The sequence below is a fragment of the Python bivittatus genome, unplaced genomic scaffold (assembly GCF_059951505.1).
Source record: "Python bivittatus isolate LINGU-HERP-01145 unplaced genomic scaffold, Pbiv_v1 ctg000210_np1212, whole genome shotgun sequence".
NCBI lineage: Eukaryota > Metazoa > Chordata > Lepidosauria > Squamata > Pythonidae > Python > Python bivittatus.
The window spans coordinates 20027144-20053472 of NW_028277053.1; the positions used below are offsets into that span (position 1 = coordinate 20027144).

Genomic DNA, 26329 nt, shown 5'->3' on the forward strand with positions numbered 1-26329 from the left:
CGCCCCGCGCAAACAACCTGCTCCGACTCCCGGGTAGGAAAAGGCCCCGCGGCTTTATTGAGGCGGACGCCCCCCTCTGCTGCGGGGGGCGCCCTCGGAATTGCACTTCAGGCCGAACACCTCCGGAGGCCGAACGCAACGAAACGGCAGTTACAATCCGGTAATTCTCAGGCAGGACAAACACTGACATCGCGTATGTACAACGGGACGCGCGCAGCCCGCCCCGCCCCGCCGGCCGTCCAGGGTCACGCCTCCCGCTGCTGCTGCTGCTGCTGCTGCCGCCGCCGCGGCGCGCGGGGCCGCATGCAAGCGCCCGGCGGGCCCGGGTGTCGCGGGGCCGGCCTGGCCTGGCCGCGGCTCCTTCGCGGCGGGCGGGCGGGCGGGCGGGCTAGAAGGTGTGCGCGTTCCTGCAGACTCCGCAGCCGAGCGCGAACTCCTCGCCGGTGGGCGGGTGGACGACGTGGAGCGGGCACTCCGTGCCTTCCAGCTGCTTGCCCTTGGGACCTGCAAGAGAGGGCGCGCGCCGTCAGCCTCCGGCCACTGCCGGCAGGGCGTCCCGGCCTCGCGAAGGCCGCTCGCCGCCGTGGCGTGCAGGACGGGGGGCTGCGCGGGGGGCCTTGGGCGCCGGGCGAGGAGGGGGGAGGCCGGAGGGGGCGGTGCGAGGTCTCCGCGCCGGTTAGGGTGGAAGAAATAAAGAGCGCGGCGCCCGCTACGGCCGCGAAGAGAAGCGCGGCCCGCGAGGGCTCCACGGCCCAGGGCGGCTTCGTTACTGAAGGCGCTCTCGCCCGTCCAATTTGTGCGAGAACCGCTCTTAACAGGCTTTCTTCCCGCAATGAATGAGCTTTCCCAAACGCAGCTGAAAGCGCCCGATCCAGCACGGCCTGCGCTGGAAATTCTTGGGTAAAATTAATCAAAATAAGTTTGCTCTGAGGCCCCTAAGCTTCAGCTAGAAGAACGCCACTGTAACTGGTAGCGCTCGGAGAAAGTTCGCCAACTACCCAGGGGGGCAGCTGGTGGCACTGAAAAGGCTACCTGCAGGACAGTGTGGAAGGTCCTCTTTTGGAATGCTCGTCATTCTCTGGAAGTCGTCGTGACAAGCGTTGCAAAAATGGGTGGTCCCGAAGCAAAAAAAAACAGCCACCGAACAGCAGTAGCGGCACTTGTACTCCAGAAAGTCTGTTCCGTGCTTGGGACACATCTGCGGGGAAGAAGGAAAACACAGGCGGCTGAAGCTAGAGAGAGTGAACGCCGAGACCCTCCGTTTAACACGTCCCTGAAACAGCGGAAGAAAACGCGTCGGTACCTGAGCTCGTGACACATCTGAGCAGGCACCGCAGATGAGCTCCCGGGGGTCATAGTCATCTCCCTGTCCAGCTTCAGCATCACAACGGGCTTCTCCGCCAAAGTAAGCCTGGAGGAGGAAACCGAGGAGAAATGCTGAGCAGCGTCGCGCCAACTTCCAGAAGTAATCTGCTCCGGGGAGTCGGTGAAACGGTAACAGGCCTCCTGATATGGCTTAATTAATCGTTTTATGCGTCCAGCATTTCTCTGCTTTGGGAAAAACCAAAGCAAGGGGCATGCAAGTGAGGAACTTTCACAAAAAGCTCCAAAATAAAACGTTTTTGTTTCAAAAATCCATTTTGAAACTGGAGGCGTCTGTTATGCAGTTGGGCCAGTAATGAACCATCATATACTCTGATGTACTGTAAGTTATCATGCTTTTTGAAATTCTTTCAACACTGGAAGTAATGGGAAGTTATACACATTACATATTAAACGTGTAAATCCAATAGCAGAAAAGGCATTAGGATGTATCCTTTTGAAAGATGGCTTTATTCCAAGTACGCTCCAAGTATGCGTGATTCTATGTCAGCAAAGCTGGGAGTGACGGGATGAACTGTTAGAGTGGGCAGAAGTACCTGGGCCTTATGCTGGCTAAGCCGCTGATTTGCTAAGGCAGGCAAAAGCATCTAGAGAGAGGGTGGAATGATCAAAGGCCTTAGGCACTGAAAAGGCACCAAGGGAATTTGTAAGAAAACGAGAAGGCTTGCAGGAAATTTTAAAAAATAGAGCAAAGAAGTAAGGGGTTCTTGAAAGCAAGGGTTGGCAAATAAAAAGTTCAGAAATAAGGGACCTGTTCTTTGGTTGCTAAGTATCTAGCTTGAGTGTCACTACCAAGACATTGACTGTTCAGGTCTCTTTCAGTTTTCATGAGATAGTTGGATTGAAAAACTAAATCCGGTACCAGAAATTCAATACAGGGAGTCCCCAGTTGAAGAACGAGTTCCATTCCCAAGATCTGTCCTTAAGTTGAATTTGTACATAGGCCGGAACAGTGTTATGGTATAGCACTGTATAAGTAGCATCGTGTAATGAACTCAAACCATTGCATATTTAACTCAAATCCTTGTGTATTTAACTCGAATTTTGCTACCATAGGCTCCGTTCTTAACTACTGGTTGTCTGTAACCCCGGCTTTCTTAACCCAGGGACTCCCATAGCAGAACTGAGATTTTTTTATGTAATTGTGCTCAAACGTAATTTGCTTGAATATACAGCAATCATAGTGCCTTAAACTTCACCATCTAAAAATATGTGGCTCGGCAAAGAGTTTAGGAAATGGCAGATCCCCATTTATTAACCACGCTGACACACGCATCCCAAGTCCGCCATCTGAGCCTGGGTCATACCTTCTTGCATTTGTAGCAAACGTAATATGCGTATCTGTTCATGGCAAAGCCAGCAGGGTCGTTATGAAACCGAACTCCAGGTGTTGTGATGGCTTCGCTCTTGTGCAGCCCTTCGTACTCCAACCGCATTAAGGCTTTCCTCTTCACATCCTCGTAAAGTTCCTTGATCGGATCAAGCAATTCCTTTAATACCACATGGTTTATTTTGTTCTGTTGTGTTAAAAAGAAGCAAAGGAGCAGTAAGCCACATATCACTGTTTATTGGGCAAAAAAAGAGATCATACTTGGCTTGGCATAGAACAAGTGGAAATTAGTCTGTTCGTATAAATAGCCCTCCTGTGAAGGGGAAAGACAGCACAGCCCAAAGCATTTCATTGCGTGACTCTCGGTGTAAGTGTTTAGCAAGAGCCCCTATACAGGGCATGCACACACTCCCTCTCTCTTTGCCTCCAATTTTCCTATACATTTTGAAATCCTGAGGCATTTTAGCATGGCTTTACAGGTTGCCATCTGTTTTTATTGCCACCTTATCTTTCTCAGTATCGGATGACTCTGATGCATCACTAATCTGACTACATTTGATATAGCCCACAGCAAGAATGTGTAGTGCAAAGTTATTTTATTTTCTGTAATATAGGTTATTCAAATAGAAATTAGTAAACTACGTTTAAAAATACCTGTATAACAAATTTATCTTTCTGCATTTACCGAGTAGCTGGAAATGATTGATCAAGTATTTCACTCCAAGGGGTACTCCCACCTTGGTGTTCCAGGACTACAGTAACCCTCTCTGTGTTTCTCTAAATGAGGAATGTGGTGTCTGCTGACCACTCTGCAACTTCCACCTCTGCAGTTCTTAGATGAGCAGCACAGCAGTAGCGCACTCTGGCTTCTTAAATATTTTCCTTTGCTTTCCATAAATAAATTACTCTTTTAAGTCATCTGTTTGCCCCAGACCTTTTGCTTTTCACCTTTCTTGATATTTTTCCTTTTATGTGCACTGGGGGTTTGTGGGGACATTATTTCATATGTACACATGGAATGGGCAGCACATAGGTAAATGAAATGAAATGAAATAAAATAAGTTAAGTTAAAAACAATGTTAAAAAAAATTGCAGGTAATTGATCACTATGAAAACCAGTGGAAAACGTGCAATTTTGTTTTGCCCAGCCCAGCACTTCCAGTTCATTAAGATTATCAGTCTCAGTGTTGATGGTGATATCAGCGTCTCCTTCAGTGTTAATGATCAAATGCATTAAAATAGCTCTCGACTCTGTAACTTACCTTGCAAATGGGGCAGGACATGAACCCGAAAGTAATGCGGGGGCCAAGCCATCTGTTTTCTAGAACCCGGCAACAGCATTGCAAGTGGAATATATGGCTACAGTCCAGCTGCAGAAAGTAAGATCTGTGAATACGTTTGCAGTAATACTCCTTGATAGACACACCAAAGCTCAGCATTCCCTAACTGCAAGTACATTCGTCATTTTTTATAAGCTATGTTGTCTCTTAGCCACGATTTGTTGAACAATCAAAGTGGTTTGATTTCCACTTTACATCAGCCCTGATTTACAATCCATAATAAACAGGTTTAGCATTATTTCCGATACCAATAATTTAGTCTCCAGAAATAGCCATCCTGAACCAGCATGTTGGGCAATGTTAGCACTGTGGACTCAAGGTTGTGATATGGAAAGTGGGGGCTGATACTTATGGGTGAATCAGTTAGGAAGAAAGGAAAACTACGTGCTTGTGTGCTCTGGTGTACTCCTCAGGAGTTCACTGCAAATATTACACTTAACCAAGATGGATGCTAACTATTATTTGTTGCTTTAATCCAGTAAAACCACATTTTGGCTAGGATCTGCTCTCTGAAGAGGTACACGTGGCAGTCCCACAGGCACCCTCCTTAGTTTGCTAATCCCACTTCAGACTTTATTTTCATGTTCTTTTTTACAGCTAATTCAGGATTAAATTTATTCAAGTTGAATGCTGAAGCATGGTGAAAAAGACCAGATTTACATGTCACTAGGGAGAGAGCAATTGACCCTATTAAACCAGGCATGGAAGCTGATCACTGGTCCTTTGTGCGTGTGACCCCTTTCGTGCAAGGGAACTCTGCTTTTCTGCTCGAGCTGCTGCGCCACGTCTGCAGTTGGCAGCAGCTTCACTGGTGCCCTCTCGCCACTCTCGGAGTGATTCAAGAGGACGGGATGCCTCGAGAGTGGGGTTGGGGGGAGGATCGGAGGGAAGCCGTCTCCTCCTTTCCATACATATGGTAAGGAAATCGGTTCACGTGGTCCCTGCTGGACAGAGGTTAGCTGTAGCTTACGGTCTTGGATGGATTTCTTCTCACAGATGTAAACCGGCTCAGCAGCGATTTGGCACATGTGATCCAAAGCTGCTGTTATCTGGCTCTCAATTCCTTCCAACACCAGATGGCTCTAGAGGGAGGTGGGGGTTCTGCTCCTGGTTCCCCGTAAGGGGCCCTGGGAAGGGAGCTTCCAGCCCTGCTGTGAATTTTCCGTGAAGCCACCGGACTCCCAAACTGCTGTTCCAGCATGTGATCCAGGGTGTTTTTGGTTCTCTGCAGTGCCAGACTCAGGAATCTGGATTCCTGTTAGCCGGTGTGCAGGGCTACTGACTCTGTTGGCCCACCTTCCGTGCTGCTGGTAATCTGCGCTCAAATGTACATGGTGTTTGGCAAAGTCAGGTCTGGTGAAAAAGGTGATGTTGCAAACTCATGATATCCCAAACTATGAGAGCCTGTTCTTCAGTTCTCCTGGCACTTACTTTAAATGCTCTGAATACTTATTCTTCATGCCAAAGAAAACATTCATTTCAAAACGAACACCAAATGAGACAGAGTCCAGATAAACCACATTAGAACAGCAAATAGCTCCGGATACATAGAAGCGTACGAACCTTAATACCACCAGAAGAAGAGGCCTAAAAAATAAGAGAGCCGGACCTTTCCGCGCAGGTCTGCTGGGACCCGGGTTTGGGTTAGGCTGCCGGACAGTAGCCCTTTACCAGCGCTGCGCGTCAAGCACGCACCTGAACAGCGGGTGCTGCTGAGAGGGCCTCTGTGAAGCAGATCATGCACATGTCATCGGCATCCTGCTTTAAGGCGGTGGTGGCGCTCTTGTCGCAGCCGTGCAGGCAGGGCAGGCAGCGCTCCTCGCCCCTGACTCCTCCGCAAGGGTGGCCGCAGGGGTGGGTTTTGCTGCACGCGAGTTTGGCGTATTCCTAGGAGAAGACCAGCATCAAAGATATGAGTGTCCAAAAACGTATAGAAATCTTAGAAACAGGATTTAACGGGTAGGAAAGGTAGAATTGTCCTTTGGCTATTGGACTGCTTCACGAAGGAACCAATTTGGTGAGAAATGGGTATTTTGAACAGGAACAAGATGGGGAAAGGTAGCCTGGTCAGAAGCAGTGTCTTCTCCTACATACAACAAAACCTTGATTTAATGGACCATTCAGAGGGAGGGGAGGGTCTGCAAAATCTAAACTTACATCATTTGCATAATTACATAATAATACAATAAAATCTCCCCTTATAGTGGACATTCCTCATCCAGAACTACCTTTTTTCCATGAAAGGAAATCCAGTTCTGAACTACTACTTTATTGTCTGCTACAGAACACAAGACTCCCTCATCTTTACATCTACTTTTAAATAATTTTGGACCTATTAAAATAATTTTTGGGACAGCTTTCATTGTCAAATAAAAGAAAGGCAGAGGAGCCCTGCGTAGTATATCTTAATGTGTGTAAGAAAACTTTTTTCTTTTCTCAAGTTGGCATTTGAATGGGTGGGTGGACTGGCAGGGGAGCAGCAGGAGTGCTCAGGGCTTCTCCTGCCCTGTTTCGGTCTGCTCCTTCCCGGGCAGGGTTTCCCTTGGCAAAGAACCGTCAGAGGACAGCAGTTCCACTCTGGCTCTGCTCCGCCTGTCCCCTTGCTGGGCGCTCACTTGTAGCTTCACCCAGATCTTGTCCCGCTGAGCTGTCCACCTAGAGATGCCCTTGGATTACTGCGTGAGTCGCAAACAACCTGTCTCTGAGTTTCTCAGAATGGAGTCCTGCTTGCTCGGAGTTTGGGCATACAGACCTGGCAATCGGCATCCGAACAGACGCTCCCGACGGCTGATAATTCTGTTCCATTTCGGCAACCACAGAAACGACATACTTCGCAGCTGCTTGTGGTGGGCTTGCCTAGATCAAAACCAGAAAGAAAAGGAAAGAAAAGAAAGATACTTCCGCATTATCAATCAGGCAAATATTAACCATACTACTGGCAGAAAAGGGTCTGACCAGCAGCCATGTCTCTGCAGTCCCAAGACAAGACAGGCCCTGAACAATGGAAGGATGTAGTGGATGAACGTTTGCTTGGCCTACTGTGGAACGGCAGCAGCTGTTCAGGGTTTTTGGTGCGGACCCAGATCTACTTGCCAGGTCCTCTTGAACCAGAGGTATCAGGGACAGATCCTGAAAAGGTCTGTGCATCAAACAGGGCTCCCTAGGAAAATCCTGCAAGAAGGGAATTTACACACTATACTTTTCTCATTTGCTTTAATACTTACAGTACATGAGGCGCTGGGCAAAGTCACCCGTCAGGCATCGTTACTACACCGATGTAGTATAATTATTATTTAAACTTGTACGTCACCCGACTCTCAATGACTCACAACAATCAAAGAAATTACAATCCAATCAATAAAACAAAAGATAAAGATAAAAGATGGCCAGTGTGATGAAGCGAGGGCTCTCCCTCTCCCTTGCTAAAGGCCTGGGTGAAGAGCCAGGTCTCCACAGCTCTTCTGAACAGCAGCACAGCGGGGGCTGTCCAGATCTTGAGGGGAACCTCGTTCCAGAGGGCAGGGGCTGCTACAGAGAATGTGCACTTCCGGGGTCCTGACAGACGGCATTGTTTAACTGAAGGAACCCGGAGTGTGCCAACCCTGCAGGACTGAACTAGCCGGGCAGATGTTAGGGGAGACAGGCGGTCGCTCGAGCAACCAGAGCCCATGCCATGCAGAGCTTCATAGGCACACTCAGCACCTTGAATCGGCCTCAGTTGTACATCTCGACCCCTGGCTGGTCACGTGATGCAGTCAAGATGCTGACCCAGGGCCGGCTGGGGAGGAGCTGGCACCAGCCCAGTCCTCAGGAGACTGAGGGGCTGTGGGCTCTCGGCCCACCTAGTTCTGGGGATTGTCCATGTCTAGTGAACAAGACTCAGTGCCCCATTCAGGACATGGGCACAGTCTGGGGTGTTCCTGGCCTCTCAGCTCCTGCTATAGCTGGAAGGTCTTGTGCACCAGTTGTACCCGTTTTGGGTCAGGAAGCCCTACTCGCAGCCACTCCTTCTTGGTCTGTCCCCAGAATGCATGCCGCGGCACGCCCATGAAACACCCCTCTTCTGTGAGCTGCACTGATTACCAGTAAGCTCCTGGGTACGACCAAGGCACTGGTTATCACCTATAAACCCCTACATGGTATGTGGCCTGGCTACTTGAGGGACCACAGATATTCCTTAGTGTAGACTGAATTGGCTTCCTTCAGGTCCCACCAATTAAACAATGCCATCTCGTGAGACCCAGGAAGGGGGCCTTCTCTGTTCTTGCACTCGCTCTATGGAAGACCATTTCCCTGGAGATTTGTAACGCCCCCACCTTACCACCTTGTAGCGCCCCCCCCCCCGGGAGATTTGTAGCACTCCCATCCCACCTTACCCCAATTTTCAGGCCTTTAAACCAGCCTGAAAAACCTGGCTCTTCCCCCAGGCCTTGGGTTAGTATGCGGTTGGGGGATAGGGTGAATGTTTTTTGGATCTTCTCTCTCCAGGTGACTGCTGTTCTTCTGATATGATATTGTCTCTATCTGGTGTTACTGTGGTTGTCACTAGATGGGCCAGCAGCTAGGAGCCCCACAGTGACCATTTTGGCCTTGGTCAATCAGGGCTTTCCTGTAACATGAAAGAGAAGGTGCAGACTAGGTTGCCAGCCTTAGCCCATGTTCATGACATATGTGCAAAATCCCATTTTGACCAATATGCCTGAACCAAAGCCCAGTTTTTCTCCAACCATGCTTGTGTATTCTATGTAAGCCAGGATCTCCAATCTAGAGACTATGGTGCAACCCAGTATACTCTTTTCTGCATCTCCAGAACTAAGAGATGTAAATCACCAGATGTCTCATTGAGCTGGGTGCCATAAAAATACTTGTACATAAATGCAAACAAACAAATAAGCACTGTATGAAACTCAGGATGCTCAATGTAGTTTACATTGCCGCCAGTCAAGTGATAAAAATAAAACTTTAGTTAAAAATAAATCTTGCCTGTATGTTCTCTGAATTCCACCATAGCCTTCATGGTTTTAGAATCCGCTAGTGCCATCAACCAGAAGAGTTTAGTCCTACCACAGCCTTCATGAAGGTCTACTTTGATAGCTTCTTCTTCCTCTTTGAACACCTGTTAAATTTTGCCAAACGCATATTAAGATATGTAACCAGGGAGGCTAGATTATAAAAATACATGCTTAATATGAACTTTCATATGTTTATATATTTCTCTTATTTGCCTTTGGTTATAATGTTTGTAAGCTAACCCACTCAATTATGACCCTGGGTGGCAAAAACAAAGGAGAATATGACCGTAATCAACTAAATAAAAGCAATATTGCATATACCCAAGCTGAAGGCCTGTTATAAATCAATTCAAGCCAGTGCATCTTGGAATCATAAGGAGGGATGGGGGCAAGCATACATCTGGGTGAAGTGTGTATAACATATGGGGCCCATAACAGAGAAGGCCTGCTGCCTAGCCAGGCCCTTTCTGGATGGTTGGAATGGACAGCCAGGCACTGCCCAATGTAATCTGGCCCTGCGCCATAAAAGGCTTTAAAAGTGATAGCCAACAATAAGAAGCAACCTAAGAAGAGGTGTGATTCTGCACTGGCGGGGCTGGCCCACCAGCAGCTGTCTAGCCATCCCATTCTGGACCACTTGCAACTTTGGAGTTGTCTTCAAAGGCAACCTCACGCAGTGTGTTGCAGTAATCCAACCAAGTAGTGATCAGGGCATGAGTCACCATCTTGAGGGTACCATAGTCAAGGCAGGGCTGCACTGGAGCATCAACTGAAACCAAGGCCCACCTGGCCACATTCTGCTGGTTGAATAGGACCCAGAGGTCCAGGAGAATTCCCAAGTCATGAACCTACTCCTTTGGGGGACTGTAACCCCATCCCGCAGAATAACTACCAGGATCAATGTTACTGAGTTGCCCTAATATTTGTGGATGACAGGCAATTCTATTTTGGTAGGGTTCAATCTCAGCCTCTGTTCACCATCCAAACCCTGACACTGGTTCAGGCTTTCCCTGCACATCTGGGGTGATGATATATAAACCCAGATTGGCAAAAGCAAATCCCTGCCTATCAACCTACCCTAACCTTTTCTCTTGTGACTAGGAAGTAACTAATTACTAACTTGGGTGCCATCTTAAAAAAAAAAAGGAATTTTAATTATGATTTTTTTTCTAAGGGTTGGAAAACACGGCTCATAAGCTACCTGTCGCTGGTGTGACTTTGTTCGTCGATGAAGATGGAGGAATCGATCACAGTCTGTGCAGAGATTCCCGCAGATGTTGCATAAGATAATTGCCGCCGTTTCTCCATCATCATGGTTATCACACATCGGCTGAAAGATTTTAAAAAGGTCAGTCTAAGTTAGTAAAGTCTTCTTTGTGTTGAGCTTGTCTCCAGGTGACCCTTTCTCTAAGCATAATAAGTGGTTTGCTGTTGCATTCCTCAAGGATTTCCCCCCCCTTAATTTCCCAATTTGGCCTCCAGCCCTGGTGTTATGCCCTGTCTTGCACGACAGGATCAAGAAGGAATTTGAATGCAAGAATTACGGGGAAGGTACAGAATTTTGGAAGCTGTGGTTGGAATCTCCAGCCCTTTTTTCTTGGTGACAACAAATACATGATAAGTAATCAACTAAGAAACAAAGAGTTCATTAAGTTAGAGCTTTATCAGCTTATGAAATAAACTACGAACGCACTCCTCTCCCATCTGTGGATTGTTTATGGCTGGCATTCCGTTTCTTTCTTGGCCTCCTCACGCCTGGCGCTGCTTTCTGGCCTCTCACCTAAGTACTAACCAGGTCCAGTTCTACCCAGCTTGGGGAGGTCAGCCACAGTCAACTGGCTGAAGCTAATGTTAAGCGTCCCTTTTCTTTTCAAACAAGAGCAAGACGTATCTGTACGCTGAAACGTAACACTGAAACAAAGAGTACAGACTTCCGAGAGACGTCCAGCCTCTCAGAAGATGTGGAGACCAGCTCTGAAAAATACATCTGAAGGGAGCAGCGGCAGCAGCCTCCTTTGTACCCATTCCTCACCATCTGTTTCTGCTGTCCGTCTTTTCCCATCCATCTCCCAGAAGAGAGTCGGTCCACGTGATCCTGGTCAAGGACACACAGTGAGGCCAGAGCCAGCCACAGCTGCAGGGAGAAAGACAGGCTCATTCAGCAACATCAAGGCTTTAACGATAATTTGAGTGATTGCTTATTCATCTGTTTCCTGGGGCTTAGGTGCTCTTCTAATCTGAGCAGCTCTTGGTGATTTACAGACTTCTAGTCTCAGAACACTGGTTCTCCAGAGAAACAAGAAGCTTAAAATCGCTTAATGATCAGTGAAAAGTTATGCCTCCTTCAAGCTGAACCGGACACCTTCTGTGACACTTTCTTGGCACGACAAGGCGAAAGTGGTTTCCGCGGCCTTCCTGGCTGACCCTTCGCCCTGCCGTCAAAGTGCTGACCAGGCTGCTTGCGCTTTGCTTTCCGACAGCAGCCGAGGGACAGGTGCTGCCCCCGAGCTGGGCTGAACAGAGGCGGACCCCCCGGCTGCTTCGGACAGAAGAACAGTCAGCGCAGCGCTATGCGGCAGGATACACTACAAACAATGCACCGTGTTCCTTGCACCATCTTATGGGATTTTCCCCTCAAGAAGTGTACCATGGCTTTAAAGAGGCTTTGACGTTTCCTGCATCAGACACGCTTCTACTTTAAAATGTCATTTTGCCAGGTTTGCTCAGCTCAGTTGCCTCTTGCAGAACTGTGTAAAAGTAGTATGCGGATGAACAATTACACACGTGGCTGGCACAGATATAAGCAATTTTCAGTAAAGAACCAAAACAGTGATAACAGGTAAGCCAACTTTCTTACACGAGTTGTTGCGATGCAGCGCACGGGGGATCTGAATTCTTCTTCCATTTTGGTCAAAGCAATTATTGTTTCAGCAATGGCATTTTTCGTCACACGGGACCAAGCTTCAGACAAGTGACCCTGCAAAGGAAGTAGTTCAGACCATGAATATAAATATAATGTTTCACGCAAAGATGAAAAAGGTCTGTTTTAAAAAGAAAGTTGAGCAAAGCTGCTATTCGTGTATAACAGAGCAGAAGGGGTGTATTAAGATAATGAAAGCTTACAGCTGCCATGTCTTTTACAAGCTTAATAATGATTTCTGAAATCTGTGTTGGAGTTGAGCCCTTCATCCACCAATGGCTTTCACCTCGTCTAAGGTAACTAGAGAGAAAAAAAGAAAGATTTAAAAGGCAGAATTGATGGCACTTTTGAAGCAAGTTTCAGGAACACAGCTGTGAATGCCATCTCGAAGTGAGAATCTTACAGAAATGTCCCATGGACTACTGGAAATTGAGTCAAGACAACATCTGCATAGCTGCTACTAACCTGGAATTGAAAATCATTGGCAAAGTAACGGTAGTAACGCCCTTCCCGGCCGCTGTGCCAGCTGTGCCAGTTATGGTGGTGCCTTTGGCCTTGAGCTGAACAGTGAGCGCTTTGGCAATACAGCCCAGAAACATGTCCAAGATGCCCAGCTTGTTCCAGTCTCCCTTCTCTGTGGAATGAATGATATCGCTGATATCTGCTGGGGGCAGTGCTTTGACTCCTATGACGCTAGCCAAGCGGCTGGGAGTGACTTCTGGCAGGACCCGTCTCAACAAGGAGGTGACCTGAAAGGAGCACCACAGAGGTTAGCTGACTGTGGCTGTGGAGCCAATCATCCTGCCGCCGGAAGAGGGCCTCCTTTTGGTACTGACCTGCCTCTGCACTCTGGGAGAAGCCGTATGCAGCAGAGAGAAGAGATCCTGGAGCAAGGTCAGCTGCTGAGCCAAGTACTGACGTCCCACGTTGGAGCCGCTGAGGGCCAGCACCATGGACAGCAGCTCAAAGCAGTAAGCATCGGAGGACGCGTCCTCATCGCTGGGCTGGGAGTTGGCATTCTCTTTGCTGGAAATGGCATGCTCCCATTCTTCTCGGACCCGCGTGGCTTCCATTCGGATGGCTTGTACAATATGAGCGCAGACCTAATCATAAAAAGGGGCACCAGAGGAAATTAAACTGCAGCTCAGTCACGCGATCGCTTCAGTTTAATTACCTAGATTGCAGCTCTTTTCAATTAGCATTGATTGCTAATTGAATAGATACTCCTTTCATTCAGTTCAGGGAAATGTAAGACTGAACTACGTGAGACTTAGGTCTACTGCGCACAGTGCTTACATGTGTGCACATACTTCATGCGGCATGCCTGAAACCCTTCGGACAAAACCCTTAGTACAGCTGGCTCTTCATGCAATACAGACAATATACCCTGCTCAAGTCATCCCCCCAAAGAGTGGATGGAATGTGTGAGAGGAAAATTATTAGTAACCTTTAATATGTTTTAATGCTAATTTTAATTGTATTTAATAAAATCAAAGCTAGCTAAAATGTGGCCTTTTGGGCAATAACAGGAAATTGGTAACTTGCAAAACTAAGCAAACTGCTGATGGGAAAAGGACAAATGGAACAGGGAAGTGTGGTAAAATTAGCATTGGGAACGTTATGAATCAGTTGCAAATCCTGCGAGTCATGAATGTGGTTTGCGGTTTTTGAGAATAAAAGGGATTGCAGAAAAAGGGTCGGGGCCACTTGGCCAAGCTGTTTTACCTGACAGCTTGCTCATGCTGGTCCTCATTGCAATGTGAATTTATGTAAGTATTTTGTATGTTTCTGATTGAGTTATGATTATTGCTTGTCAAACTAACAATTTAATAAAGCTTTTAGAACTTTGAAACTGCTGACGTTATGGTGTGTCTGTCTCCCACGTTTAATGTGGTTTTCCCCTGACAAATGCATTTCATTCTGCATGGAGCGGTAAAGGTAAAGGTAAAGGAATTCAAACGTTCTGCACATGGGGGGGGGGAGCGGGGGGAGGCTTTGTTCCTGCGCATCAGAGGAACTCTAACCTCCCCAATTCCTGCCCTAGATGCTTCTGAACTTGTTTCTGTCCCACAAACACATAAAAGGATGGGTTGGTTCTGTTGAGTGAGTGTGAGGATGTTGTGCACACAAGTGTAATTCATTCTGTGCACCCAACATTAGCTGCGTGTTCAGTGATGTTCAGTGTGGGAACCCATGATTGACCAGATGGGCTTAGCACATTTTCATCTCTACCGTGGAAATCAAGCATTGTATCTTCCTTTGTCTGAAGCATGATGGAGTCCTTATATTTTAGAGGTTTGGGAGCACTGATGAGTCCCTAACTGAAAGGGTCCCCCTCCTTTCCCCTCCATTCTTAGCATACAGAATCTTTTGTTCTTAAGCCTGGAGATCACATACGTAACATAATGTAAGAAAACCAGCTTATAAAATGTTGTAATGAACAAACCTGTTTTTGCAAATTTGTGAGTTTACTCCTGCTAAATATGATTCCAACCATGTGTTCTTTCAGGTCTGCATCTGAGGTTGCCTTGAAAGGAATATGATATTGTTTAGTATGATCATATGTTTCATATTCTCATCAAAAATTTAAGACAGTTTTGTTTCCAATGCATGTTTTGGTATTCAGTAATATAAAGAATCTAGCCAACATAAATCAATTGAAAAGTTAGGCTATGAACATATTTTCAAAGAAGTTGTAAGCTGTAAATCTCCTAAAATATTTCCAAACATCTGAACTCCAGACAATACTGGTCTTCCAGCTGCAGCACGATGGATTCCTTACCCTTAGCCAGACCTGGTTTATCCTTACTGGGAGGTGATATCTTTCCTAATGAAGAGAAAGTTCACATAATGGCAGCCTCCAGGAATCAGTAGACAAACCAGAGTATTGGGGACAATAACTTCGTCAATGACCACCCCTGAAATCTCATGACTTAACCTTTGTACACAAGAAGATAAGTTGGCAGAGGGAGTCTCTGCTGCAGGAGACACAGACTGGCCCTTCTGGATGATGGGTCTGAAATGAATGCACCATTGGGAGTGGCTGCCAAAATTGTCTAGCAAGCCCTGCTTTAACTGATTTTAGAACAATAACTATACAATAGGTTTAATTTCTGGGCTTTTTCTTTTCTTCCAGGCCCATGAAAGTTGTGTGTTCCTTCATATTTTGACAGGAAATTCAAGAAATATTTTTAATACTTTTGGTCAGTTGAAATAGAAAAACTAATCTTCTTATCTAAGCACCAATGCACCCACAACCATAGCTTTCTGCAGCGTTGACCCAGGAAGAGCGCCTATGGCTGAAGCAGCACTGAATACATGGGTTAAAACTCCTTTGCCTCATGTGAAGATGCTATTGTATTGCATCACAGCACAGAGACTTATCAGGTTCCTCATGAACAGCATCCTGCTGGGACTCCAAGCTAATGATTAATGTGGCTAAGTACCAAGCAACGTGGTGACAACACACTGCCTGGGCTGAGTTTCATGGGCACCTGACGAAAGAAGCACATAAATCTATATGTAAGGGTGCAATTTCAGCGATGCCAATGAATGGCTAGAGCCCCAGCAGTTAAGTCATCATTCAACATTGCTAACAGGTTGAAAGCCCTGTTTCTGCATGATCCACGTGGTCAGCTAAAGAGAATGCAGTCCTGCACAGAGAATTCAAGATCTGAACCAACTTGCGTTGGGAGATAAAAATCTTGGTAATGGTAGAACACAAATAAATACATTGTGTACTTTTTCTTCTCCTTCAGGTGAAGAAAGCAAAGCCTTTTCTTCCTGTTCTGGTGTTGGCTCAGCATCTCCAGATATGAGTTTGCCGAAGACCTGTTTCAGAGGATGAACAAAATACTGAAATAAGACAGATGTGCTATTTTATTTTTTCTATGCAGCTATGTCAGTAATATTAAAATATTTGCTTACTGCATTTGCAAGGTGGCAAAGAACAGAACTTGGCCTGAAAATAAGTTTTAAAATTTATTATATTGTATCTAAATATTTTAACAGCGTCTTGCCTGTGGCACATATGTAATGGTTCTAACAGAACAAGCAATGTTTGTTGTCAACAGGACAGCGCTGGGAATAACCCAGTATCAAATAAATACCATGATTTCCAGATTCCTGTTATTAAATGCTGCCTGGTGCAGCTCCCGCATTAAAACATGCACATTCTACCCTCGTGCAATTGTTTAAAGCTGGAGAAGAGACAAGAGGAAGAAGGAAAATGTTGAAGAGGGAATTGGGAAATGGACATCTGAAGCAGAAAGCATTTTAGAAATCTAAGCAAACCAGGAAGCAGCAGAATCAACTGTAGGTAAATGCTGCAGGATGCAGCACGAATGTCCATTCGTCTGTCTTCCCAAGGAACTTGGGTGGACACGTGCGTGCTCAAATGGATCCCCTCTAAGCTAAATCCCACCACAAACCTGCCACCCTTGGGGTGTTCCTTTAACTTGTGGACTTTGCTACTTTTAATAACTCAAGGAAGGGGCAAAAGAAACGTGAAAAACGAAGATTCCCGTGCCATTTCTGCCTCGTGGAGGCTTGAGGGTTGTGTTCACCTGCGATGTGATGAGCCTGAACACTCGCAGTGTCTCAGCTTCACAGCTCCTTTGTTGAGCAACACTTGCTGAGATCTGGCCAGCTATTTTGATGCTTTCACCTTCTTTCCAACCAAGCACTTTCACCTGCCGAACTCGGAGGGTATTTTCTGGCCCCTTTAACTCAATTTTGAGGATGTGATTGTCTCCACCAGGAAGTTCACTAGTTACCCAGCCAATATGTCTTGAATCCAAGTCAACCTAAAACACAGGCATACAAAAGCAGGTTTGTGTAGACAGCAGGAACATAATTCTATAACTTGCAAACAGAATGGTTATCTGGAGGTTGAGTCCTGGCAACTGGACTTCTTTTCTTTTGATCTGGCAGCTGCTTGGACAAGCAGCGAAACGTCTCAACCCAAAAGAAAAGAAGCGCAGTTGCCAGGACTCAACCTCCAGATAAGTCCACCAGGACAACTGAGAATCTTCATCAACAAACAATGGTTCAAAAATCAAAATTAACCTCCTGGGTAAGGCTGCAAGATCTTGCAAAAATATATATGGCCACTAGATGGCCACAAATACTTAGGGATTCTCTATCTCTTTGCTGCCCTCTAATGGCTGTCTCAATTTCTCCAGCCCAGATATGAAGCTAAGTCACATCCAAACCCAGTGGGCACTGGCTGCAGAATTAGCTGAGGCTAACACAAACTGCTGTTGGCTTAAAGCATTTGCTTTAGAGTAAACTGTGGAAAAATATACAAGCAAATCCACTCTAAATCAAAACAATATTATCCTCCCCTCTAACTACACGGAGCTGGACAGTTAAAACTAGAACAGTGCATGACTTCTGCAGCTATTAACTTTTTAGCATAAGGATGCATGGAACACAGATTACTAAATACAAGGGGAGAGATCATGTATCTTTTGTTTCTTGCGATGTCAGCATAAAGACTAGTGACAAGAGGTCCAAGTTCTCAATTAAGAAAACTGATCTGTACAACCAGTTCATTAAACCAAATGTTAAATACGTAGCACTTTAAATATTAAGATGCTTGGTTATGACTTATAATGGCACTGGAAAGCTACCTGTTTTATTCTGCAAAGATCCTCTACTGCTTTTCCGGTCAAAAAAGTCATTGAAGTCACTTTGTTCTAGATGTGGCAATATGAAACAAAAAATAAAAGTCAAGCATTTTAAGTTTCAAAACCGTTTTTCAACAGTTTAAAATAAAAGAGACGAACAGACAGAGAACAGAACCAGTTTGGTGTAGTGGTTAAGGCTAGAAACTGGGAGATTGTGAGTTCTAGTCCCGCCTTAGTTACACAGCCAATTGGGCGACCTTGGGCCAGTCCCTCTCTCTCAGCCCTGGGAAGCAGGCAGCGGCAAACCACTTCTGAAACCTTGCCAAGAAAACTGCAGGGACTAGTCCAGGCAATCACTAGGAGTCAATGCTGACTCAAAGGCAGAAGAAAAAAAAAAGAAAAAGAAAAAAAAGAAAAAAGAGAGAATAGCCAAAAAAACCCCAAAACAAAACAAAACAAAACAAAAACCCAAACAAAAAAGGGTCTAAATATTTTTTTAATGTTTTTATCACACATTCACCTTTCTCTATTACGTTCTTGCCATCTGGCTTATATGTAGACTGATAACAAACCTCAACCTGCCTTGCATTTCCAGATCTATAGCTTTATAATTAATTCACTCTCTAGAGTGGTATGAATGTCCAGTGGGACATGTCAATGTTACTCTTCCTTTTTGCAAACAGTGCTTACCCCAAGGTCTCGTGAATTGTCAACATGAACAGACACGTAACGAGCATTAATTCCTTTCATACAATTAATTGTAATGTTTTTAGTTTTATTTTTGTCTTCATCGCCTGATTCCCAGAAGGTTTCCGTTGACCCATCTGTCAAACTACCAATCATGGCTGGTCGGCTTGAAGTTTTTATATCAACGATGTTAGTTAAGTCCTTCAGACAAATTACTATACACGATTCCTATCAAAACAAAGAAGTTTCAAAGTTAAACACGCTACTGTGGTTTAAATTAATTTAATAAAGTATTTAACGTAAAAAGTAGACTTGAGGCCAACATTACTGAATGTGCCCTGTGCCCCCCACACCTTTCATTTATTCATTTAAATCAGTCTGGGCAAACTTTTTCTGCTCAAGTTCATGATCTGCTAAGTGTATCCAGCTGGAGCCAAATGCAAACATCTTCCCAATCATTCTACACACCAGAAACCACCCATTCAAAGAAACCATTTTGGCAAGGTATTTCTCCATAGCTGTGGCTTCTCATCAGCTGCTTTCACAGTAACCCGGTGTGATGGAATGGAATTATGAAGGCCAGGTTCAGGGAGATAAACATTTTCTTAGCTCGCCAGAGGAGCGTGGGAGATACAAGAGGATGAAACTGGCACCTCCCTGAGGAATTCACACTGTTGTGGCTGGATGGCTTGGGAGCTGGGGTTTCAGTCTGGGAAGATTCTTGCTAGAGGTTGTAGCTAATAAACAAAGCTGAACTGAATTTGTATGGTCTCTTGGAGTTCCTTGGGCTAGGCCTGACACCCGGGGATGCAACTTGCCTGATTCAAAGCTTCAAAGCCAGACTGGATGCTGATACTAAAGCTTTCCTCACTGTCTCCGTCATCGGATTTGGAGAGAATGTTGTTGATGTGATGAAAGACGTTGCTCTGGTGCAGAAACTGATGGTCAGATTGCTTGAATTTGAGGCTCCAGCATCTGAAAAAGAAGGCAATAATTCTGCCTTTTCCATTTCAAAGCTTTCTAAAACACATCCTTCCTCATCACACCCCTATCAACACAGATAAACAAGAGCAATCAAAGAATTACCAATACCCCATCAAGGCTGTTAGACCAGCTACCACCTCTAAACAGCCAGCAAACTCCACTCTGCCCTGCACTAGTGAGGTTACCTAACCTGGTACTGAAATGTCTGCAGGAAGAGAAGTGAGTTCAGAGAACACCAGAAACCCAAGGATTTAACCTGAGCTACCTATATTCTCTACCATGGCAGCTTCCAAGGACATTTGGAAAGGGTGAACAGGCCTCTGCTAGGAGCGAGCTCTATGGCACTACATGTTAAGCTCACATGTTTCTACGCACAATGTGAACATGCTGTTAAACTAACCCCTCTATGCAACACAGATTACAAGTAGACTTGTGAGCAGCAAAATGCTCCGTTTTCTGTAGTGTTATTTTTTCCCTCCCCACCCCAAAAAAGGAGTGGGGATAAAATAAGGTGGTCTCTGGTAAGCAAACTGTTCTGTTGCTATCAAAATCCCCACAAAGATCTGGAGTGGCACTGCTGAAATTCAGCCACGGGGATAACAATTCTGATGGCACAACTTGGGGAATCTGGGTTGTTTTTAAAGGTAGAAAAGGGGGCAGATTGTCTTCTAGACAGCTCTCGGACCCCCATCCCCACCAGTAAACTTCCAGCAATGGACTCCAAGTGGGTCAAATTGAATGATTATGCAGCGCCATCAGAATACTCATGGGATCTCCAACTGGAGGGCTGGACTCCAGAAGAAGCCTTTGAAAATAACACCACCACCAGCATGACCATACCACCAAGGCCAAATCTGCAGTTTGGGAGACAAAGCAAATGTGCCCAGCACACCAAAGAGCAGGGAGACCTGCAAGCAAAAGACCTTCCCAGCTGCCACCGCACCCATGTTTTCACGGGTGAAATTTTGGCTCAGCCCTAAAGCTTTCTCTAGGTTCCGTGGCTCCAATGTGTCCAGACCCTATTTCTGCATCCAGGACAGCCTACCTCAGAGCCATCTGCTGCAATGAACTTCCACCTGGTAGCAACATCATCAGGTCAGAGATGGTCTGCAGCAGACGGTGAAAAGTGTGAGGAAGAGGATGAGCTGCTTCTCCAGCAATCACAATATCTGACAATGGATGCTCACACACCCTTGTGTCCTTTTCCTAGGCATCAAACACAAGTAACCTTTAATTATTTACTTAATGTCATTTTTTCCCAAGAAGACTTATAACATAAAAGAAGCTGTTTAATAGTGGAGCAACTTCATAAAACAGTAAGATCTATTTCATAGACTAGCAAGCAAATCCAAAACTTAAATAACCTACAAAAGCAGCACACAGAGCAAAAGCAATTCAAACTTAAAAGAAAAAAGTAAATTTAAAGGCCCTGCTTTAAAGGTTTGCTAGCATAATGGGAAATATGCTGAAGAAAAGCTAAGAATCCATCATAACTTATTTGAGTCATCATTCTTAAAAAGATCCATCATCTTGAAAAACCTCCCAGATGTTGAGGGAAAAATATTGTGGTCTACATTTCATGATTTCCCTTAAGGCTAAGAAATGACTTCAACTTTTTTCATTATTGTTTAAGTACAGCCATCTTTCTAAACTACTGCATCTTTTTAAATATGACAATGCGCCAGTCCACGTTCCTAGCTATTTTGTGCAATGACTAGTTTAAGCCGTTGCAAATTTAGCCTCTGTTTTTGAAAATAAATAAAAAGACTCTCTCTCTGGAATTAAGCCATCATCTGTCAAAGAAGTCGCCAGTTACAGAAGCCCTGACTTACAAAATCTGACTTGACACAAAGAGGGGCAAGAATGTTGACTGCTGTATTTGCACCCAGGCAAAGTTACAGCTGCTGTGTTTGTGCATTAACACAGCACACACTCTGCTTGGCTTACAAACTAGCTTCTGCAACAGCTCCTGAATGGAGCCCTGCATAATCCATGGACTGCTATAAAAAATAAATAGGATATTTTTTCACCCACATCTTATTAAAAATATTCCAAAAAAGGTATAAATGCATACTGGCTTCCAGAACATATACAGGTAGTCCTCACCGAACAACCATAACTGGGACCGGAACCTCAGTCATTGAGTGAAGCACTCATTAAGTGAGATGTCCACATGACTGCTTCACTCAGCGACCACAATCTGGGCGCTCCCAGTTGCGGTCGTTAAGCAATCTCCCGGGCCCTTAAGCAGACAGAGCAAAAGAGCTGCCTGCTGAAGGATTCCAGCGCAGCACGGAGCTGAAATCCTCCCAGCAGGCAGCCCTTTCGCTCTCAAACATTCCTAAAGCCTGCTGAAGGGTCTGCCCTCCCCTCTGCGAATGGAGGGGAAATCCTTGGTGGGGCTGGAGGAACAGAGCTGAAATCTTCAGGATTTGACCTCCGTTCCTGCACACTGCCACATCCCCTCCACTTGCAACCTTCCCTGCCGGCTTCCAATGGGGAAGCCGGCAGAGAAGATTGCAAATGGCAATCACATGATTGCGGAGTGCTTGGCAACTGGTCGTAAATGCGAGCCGATTGCCAAGCGCCCAAAATATGGCCATTTGACCGTGGTGGTGGTGGTGCAATGTTTTATAATGGCCGGAAATGCTTTATGGGTTGTAAAGCACCCTGAGGCCATCGTAACTTTCAACCATCGATAAACCAACAGTCGTTAAGCAAGGACTATCTGTAAGCAAAATTATTTGTAAAGAATATACAATCCCGTTGACTTACTTGTTCAATATTTTCTTTGTTGGCTTTGTTTTCCTCATCCTCTTCTTCCTCAGCTTCCACTGGGGCTGGAGTAAGAGAAGCCACAAAATGCCAAAGAATATCATGAAGAGAGGTGGTTTGTATGACATTACAGAGAAGCCAGTTAAAAGCCTAGGAATAAATGAAAAGGAAAATAGAAGAGAAAATGCCAGACTTTAGGTTTCTAATACGTAAACACCGTTCAATTAATTAGAGCAAGACAATCGGATTCCAAATATATGGACACTGTAATTTTTTCATCCTCCTCTATCACAGTAAGGAAGGTCAAATGCAGAAGTACAGGCCCGGCATAGCGTGCATGAGAAGGAACTGGGAGGATGTGGCCCAACAAATGGACGTGAACAAGCAGCGTGGAAGCAGCAGCTACAATACCAACATGGCTGTGGACTGCCCAGACAGAAGCCCTGCTTCAGCAGGAGGGAACAGCTCCTCTGTTTTCCCATGGGATGATTAGAGCGCAGTTGGCCCACGTTGTTCTGGGCACCGTATTTTAAAAGGGACGTGAGAAACGGGAGTGGGCTCGGAGCAGAGCGCCCAGACCTTCACGGGGTTGGAATCCCAGCCCTCTGAGGAATGGTCAGCGGAGAGAGCCTGGTCACATGCCGGAGCTCCTGCTGAGCCTGCAAGCAGGGTGGCCTTCTGGGGGAGATTCCCGTATGAGCAGGGAACCACTTTGGGGACCTGGAAAGATCCATTCTAAGAGACAGATCCAAAGCAGGCACAGCTGTTTGGGATATGCTGGAAGCTCTTCAAAGACCCCCCTCTCCCAGGAAAACATGTGCCCGGTCGTGCCTCCTTCCCCAAGCAGCCCCTGAGCCTACCATGACACCTACAAAAGGGCACAGATCCTTTAGGGTCCCCAGGCTCATCTGAAACACCTCTTATCTGAACCCTGCACACGTCCCTGTTCTTCCCCTCTACGGACAGATATACATTTGTGGCTAACTGAAGTGACAAAAAACTGGGAGAAACAAAAATACTGAAGGCAGCAAGAAGCCCACTGCCTGGGCTGCGAAAATGTCCAGAAGACCCTGCAAGTGGCCCAGAGGTCCTCTGTCTTCAAGGATGGGAGGAGGAAATTAAGGCAGAATGGATGCCTTCAGTTTTAGACTGGATGGGAGGTAGCCATTCCACTTGTAACCAGTGGCTGCACACAAATAAAGCACTGCAGACTCTGGGATTTTTCTTATAACGGAGAAGCTCTTTCAACCCAAATTTGGAGCCAAGAAATGGCAGAGGAGGGGGACCTGCCCCTGATTCCCACTCCTCAGCCACTTCTTCCCCAGGCAGGTCCATTAATGGTTCATGTCCTAATAATAACCTTTTGGAAAGAAAGCCCCTTGGGTGAGCACTACGGATTCCTTCCAGCTGAAGGCGGGATCTGCTGGGATCCTGGGTGGTACATGGCATATACCCCCGATGCTACAGACTAAGTCTGAAAATGTCCGCAGGTCAGGAGTGTGCCTCCCTGGGTCTCTAGCTAACATCTATGGATGGAACAACCTCGTACAGAAGAATAAGTAAGTGAGAAACAATGTTAGGCGTTAGACCTGCACAAACTTTGTACGTTACACGGAGGTGGCTAACCCTCCCTGACAACTGCTGGAGAAAAGGCCGGTGTAAGCAGCTGAGCAGGGTGCGATGCACTAGTCACTCGAGGCAGAGATAGCGCTTCCCCTCCACATTACAAATCTGAATGGCAATTTCCCAATGCCTTTTGTGTGAACAATGAGCACCAATAGAGCTAACGTTCTTCAGCAGAAGTCCTGCTGGCACATAATTTATTAGCAAGATAATTACTATGAATTACCTCCATAGCAAACACGCGGCAAGCTGATTTTCTTAAAGCTTGTTTCATGGCTATTTCAAGTCCCTCCAAGTCATGATGCTGAATTACAAATGCCAGAACAGGCCACTGGAAGTTTCTCTCTCCTCTGGAAAGAGAGCTGTGGGCGGAGATTAACCGGGAGAGTTCAGGAGATGGATGTCTCAGAAGAGAGGACCCCACTTCTGTTTGGAAGCAGAAACACATGGAAACATTAGAGGATCAGTTTTGTTGCAGACAGTCAGCGTTAAACTAGTATTAAATTAGAAACATTGCCCACAGTATCTGCAGCTGCTTTAAAGTGTCGTGCTTGGGAATTCCAAATGTTACCTTAATAATCAAACCAACATCTTGGTTTTCAGTGCTTAAGAACTGAGATCCTGCTAACACCGATCCATTCCTGACATTAAGCATTATAAAGGCTGATTATGCCTAGTTCAAAGAAGCAGGCCCCACGCTCAACCGTCTGCCAAAGGCCGGAGCCCTGGGCATATCTAAACGGCTTTCTGGAAACTGGCCTTCCTGAGCCATCACTGGATTGTCACTCTGAGGGGGAGGGTCTTGGCTGCCCCCCCGCCCCGCCAGGGCTTCTGGCTCCTCTCTCGAGCGAAATGGAGGAGTTTTGCCTTCGACCCTGCTGGCACCCTGCTAGGGAACCCCCCAAGAGGGCAAGCAGAGCGACAGCGACATCTGCAGCACCGGTGACCACTTCCATGAAAAGCAGCACACCGCCTCCTCTGGGGTCTCTCAGGGGCGTCCTATTTAGCCATTGGCCTGCTTTTCCCTCTGGGGTTCAGGGCAGCATGCACACTGCTCCCTCTTCTGTTTTCTCCTATGACAACAGCCCTGCGAGGCAGGCGGGGGAGAGAGGACAGGGAGCATCCGCGGCTGGGAGGGACTGGAACCGGGGGTCCCTCATTCAGCCCCACAGCCCCGAGCAATCAGGCTCCACACAACATGTTTTCCCCGACGGACCAAGATGAGATGCTGCAGCCCGGCGTCCTTGACTTAAACTGCCATGTTAAAAGCCAGCCTGGCCCCACTGAGGTCTTGACCTCCTCCCCTTTGGGATCCTGGAAGAGGGCAGCCACATTCCCCCCCGCTTCTCTATTTCGGCACTGCCCAATCAGCTCTTCCTCCATCAGATGCCCCTTCCAAACTCAAAGGGCCAAAGCTTCACTCCAGCAGTCTGGGAATCCCTGAGGGGCTGTGGCTTGAGCGCGTGCACCCTCTTGAGGGGACGGATGTGTTCGGGGCACCTTCGGACCATGGAGGCACAGTCCCCTCCCAAAGCGTTATCTGGGCGAAGAGACGGCAGGCCCTGTGCTACAAGGGGAGCTGCGGGGACGGCCTACAATGTCCAGATCCAGACGGCTCCCGAAGAGCAGCAGTGGGTTCAGGGCTAAACCGGTTCCCGAGGGGCTGCTCGGCTGCGGCTGGACTGTGCTGGACCAACCAAGGAGGAGAGGGCGCCACCGGGGCCTCTGCCTGGGGCTGGGGGGCATCAGGAGGAATCGCTTCCCAGCAAGGCTCCTTTCTAGGGGCTGGTGAAAGCCCTCCCGGCAATGCTGCCCCCTCACAGGAAAGGCAAGAAGGCAGAGAGGAGGAGGAGGAGTACGGGGAAGAGTTCTTCCTCTCGCAGAAGAAAATCACAGGGCTGCGAAGGGGAAAGGGGCTGTCCCCAGGGGTGCCACCTGAGCCTTGTGGAGGCGCTTGTTCTCTGTGGGGAGGCACAGCGGGATGGGCCTGTGAAGAAGACAGCAGCACCGCCTGCGTTCCCACACCGGCACCCCGAGGGAGAGGCGTGCAGCTGCGTACCTGCATCTCCACTGTTAACTCTCCTCCTCGGGATGGCCTTGACCCGGGCAGGCAGAATGGAATGTGGTTTGTCATATTCTGATGCAACGACCGAATAGGATCTTTGAAAAACTGTACGTTTTGCGAGATCTGTATCTGTAATGGGGCTGGTCTCTAAACTGGAAGGAAAGCAAAACGTTATTCCAATTTTCAAGCCTTGCTAGCACTCCAGTACACACGCACGCGCACACACAGCTGCTTTCCAATGTTCCTTAAGGGTGTTATCTGTTGTCGGAGAATATGCAATTATAATGACAAACTAAGATCAGATATTTACAGGGAAGATTCATCATTAAGTGGGAGAAACCAATCTATGTTCCCACAGCCTATTTCCAGTATCTTCCTTCAGAAGATAAAAATGCTGTGTTGGATCTTGCCCACCTAGTGCTCTATCATGTACATTTGAATATGTTTAGAGCAGAACTTAAAAGTTACCCAGATTGACACAATCAAATCCTCTATTTAGTATTACGCGAACCCTTTTCCACGATCGGACACTGCATTATTACCCTTTCAATGAAATCTCCTGGTTGAAAATTGGCAGGGT

The 26329-nt window shown here is 46.6% G+C and overlaps 1 protein-coding gene across 11 annotated transcripts in view; it reads right to left on the reverse strand.

Moving 5' to 3' along the window:
• Nucleotides 1-34: 34 nt before the first annotated feature.
• The window catches only part of MYCBP2 (MYC binding protein 2), a 130349-nt gene continuing 104054 nt past the window's right edge, over nucleotides 35-26329 (reverse strand). For 5 of the 11 annotated variants that reach the window (XM_088139567.1, XM_088139566.1, XM_088139564.1 and 2 more), the window contains 23 exons: nucleotides 25744-25901; nucleotides 23911-24110; nucleotides 22062-22211; nucleotides 20332-20492; nucleotides 19121-19277; nucleotides 18306-18530; nucleotides 17619-17684; nucleotides 16551-16790; nucleotides 15718-15816; nucleotides 14432-14512; nucleotides 12822-13088; nucleotides 12451-12734; nucleotides 12189-12285; nucleotides 11923-12042; nucleotides 11098-11199; nucleotides 10267-10395; nucleotides 9037-9169; nucleotides 6806-6909; nucleotides 5749-5940; nucleotides 3976-4083; nucleotides 2691-2900; nucleotides 1033-1411; nucleotides 35-504 (listed from right to left, as the gene is read on the reverse strand). In XM_088139567.1, the coding sequence (XP_087995693.1) occupies nucleotides 389-504; nucleotides 1033-1411; nucleotides 2691-2900; nucleotides 3976-4083; nucleotides 5749-5940; nucleotides 6806-6909; nucleotides 9037-9169; nucleotides 10267-10395; nucleotides 11098-11199; nucleotides 11923-12042; nucleotides 12189-12285; nucleotides 12451-12734; nucleotides 12822-13088; nucleotides 14432-14512; nucleotides 15718-15816; nucleotides 16551-16790; nucleotides 17619-17684; nucleotides 18306-18530; nucleotides 19121-19277; nucleotides 20332-20492; nucleotides 22062-22211; nucleotides 23911-24110; nucleotides 25744-25901 (3778 nt within the window). In that variant the 3' untranslated portion in view covers nucleotides 35-388. The remainder of the gene's footprint in view (nucleotides 505-1032; nucleotides 1412-2690; nucleotides 2901-3975; nucleotides 4084-5748; nucleotides 5941-6805; nucleotides 6910-9036; nucleotides 9170-10266; nucleotides 10396-11097; nucleotides 11200-11922; nucleotides 12043-12188; nucleotides 12286-12450; nucleotides 12735-12821; nucleotides 13089-14431; nucleotides 14513-15717; nucleotides 15817-16550; nucleotides 16791-17618; nucleotides 17685-18305; nucleotides 18531-19120; nucleotides 19278-20331; nucleotides 20493-22061; nucleotides 22212-23910; nucleotides 24111-25743; nucleotides 25902-26329) is intronic. The other 6 variants (XM_088139565.1, XM_088139562.1, XM_088139568.1 and 3 more) reach the window with 3 other exon arrangements.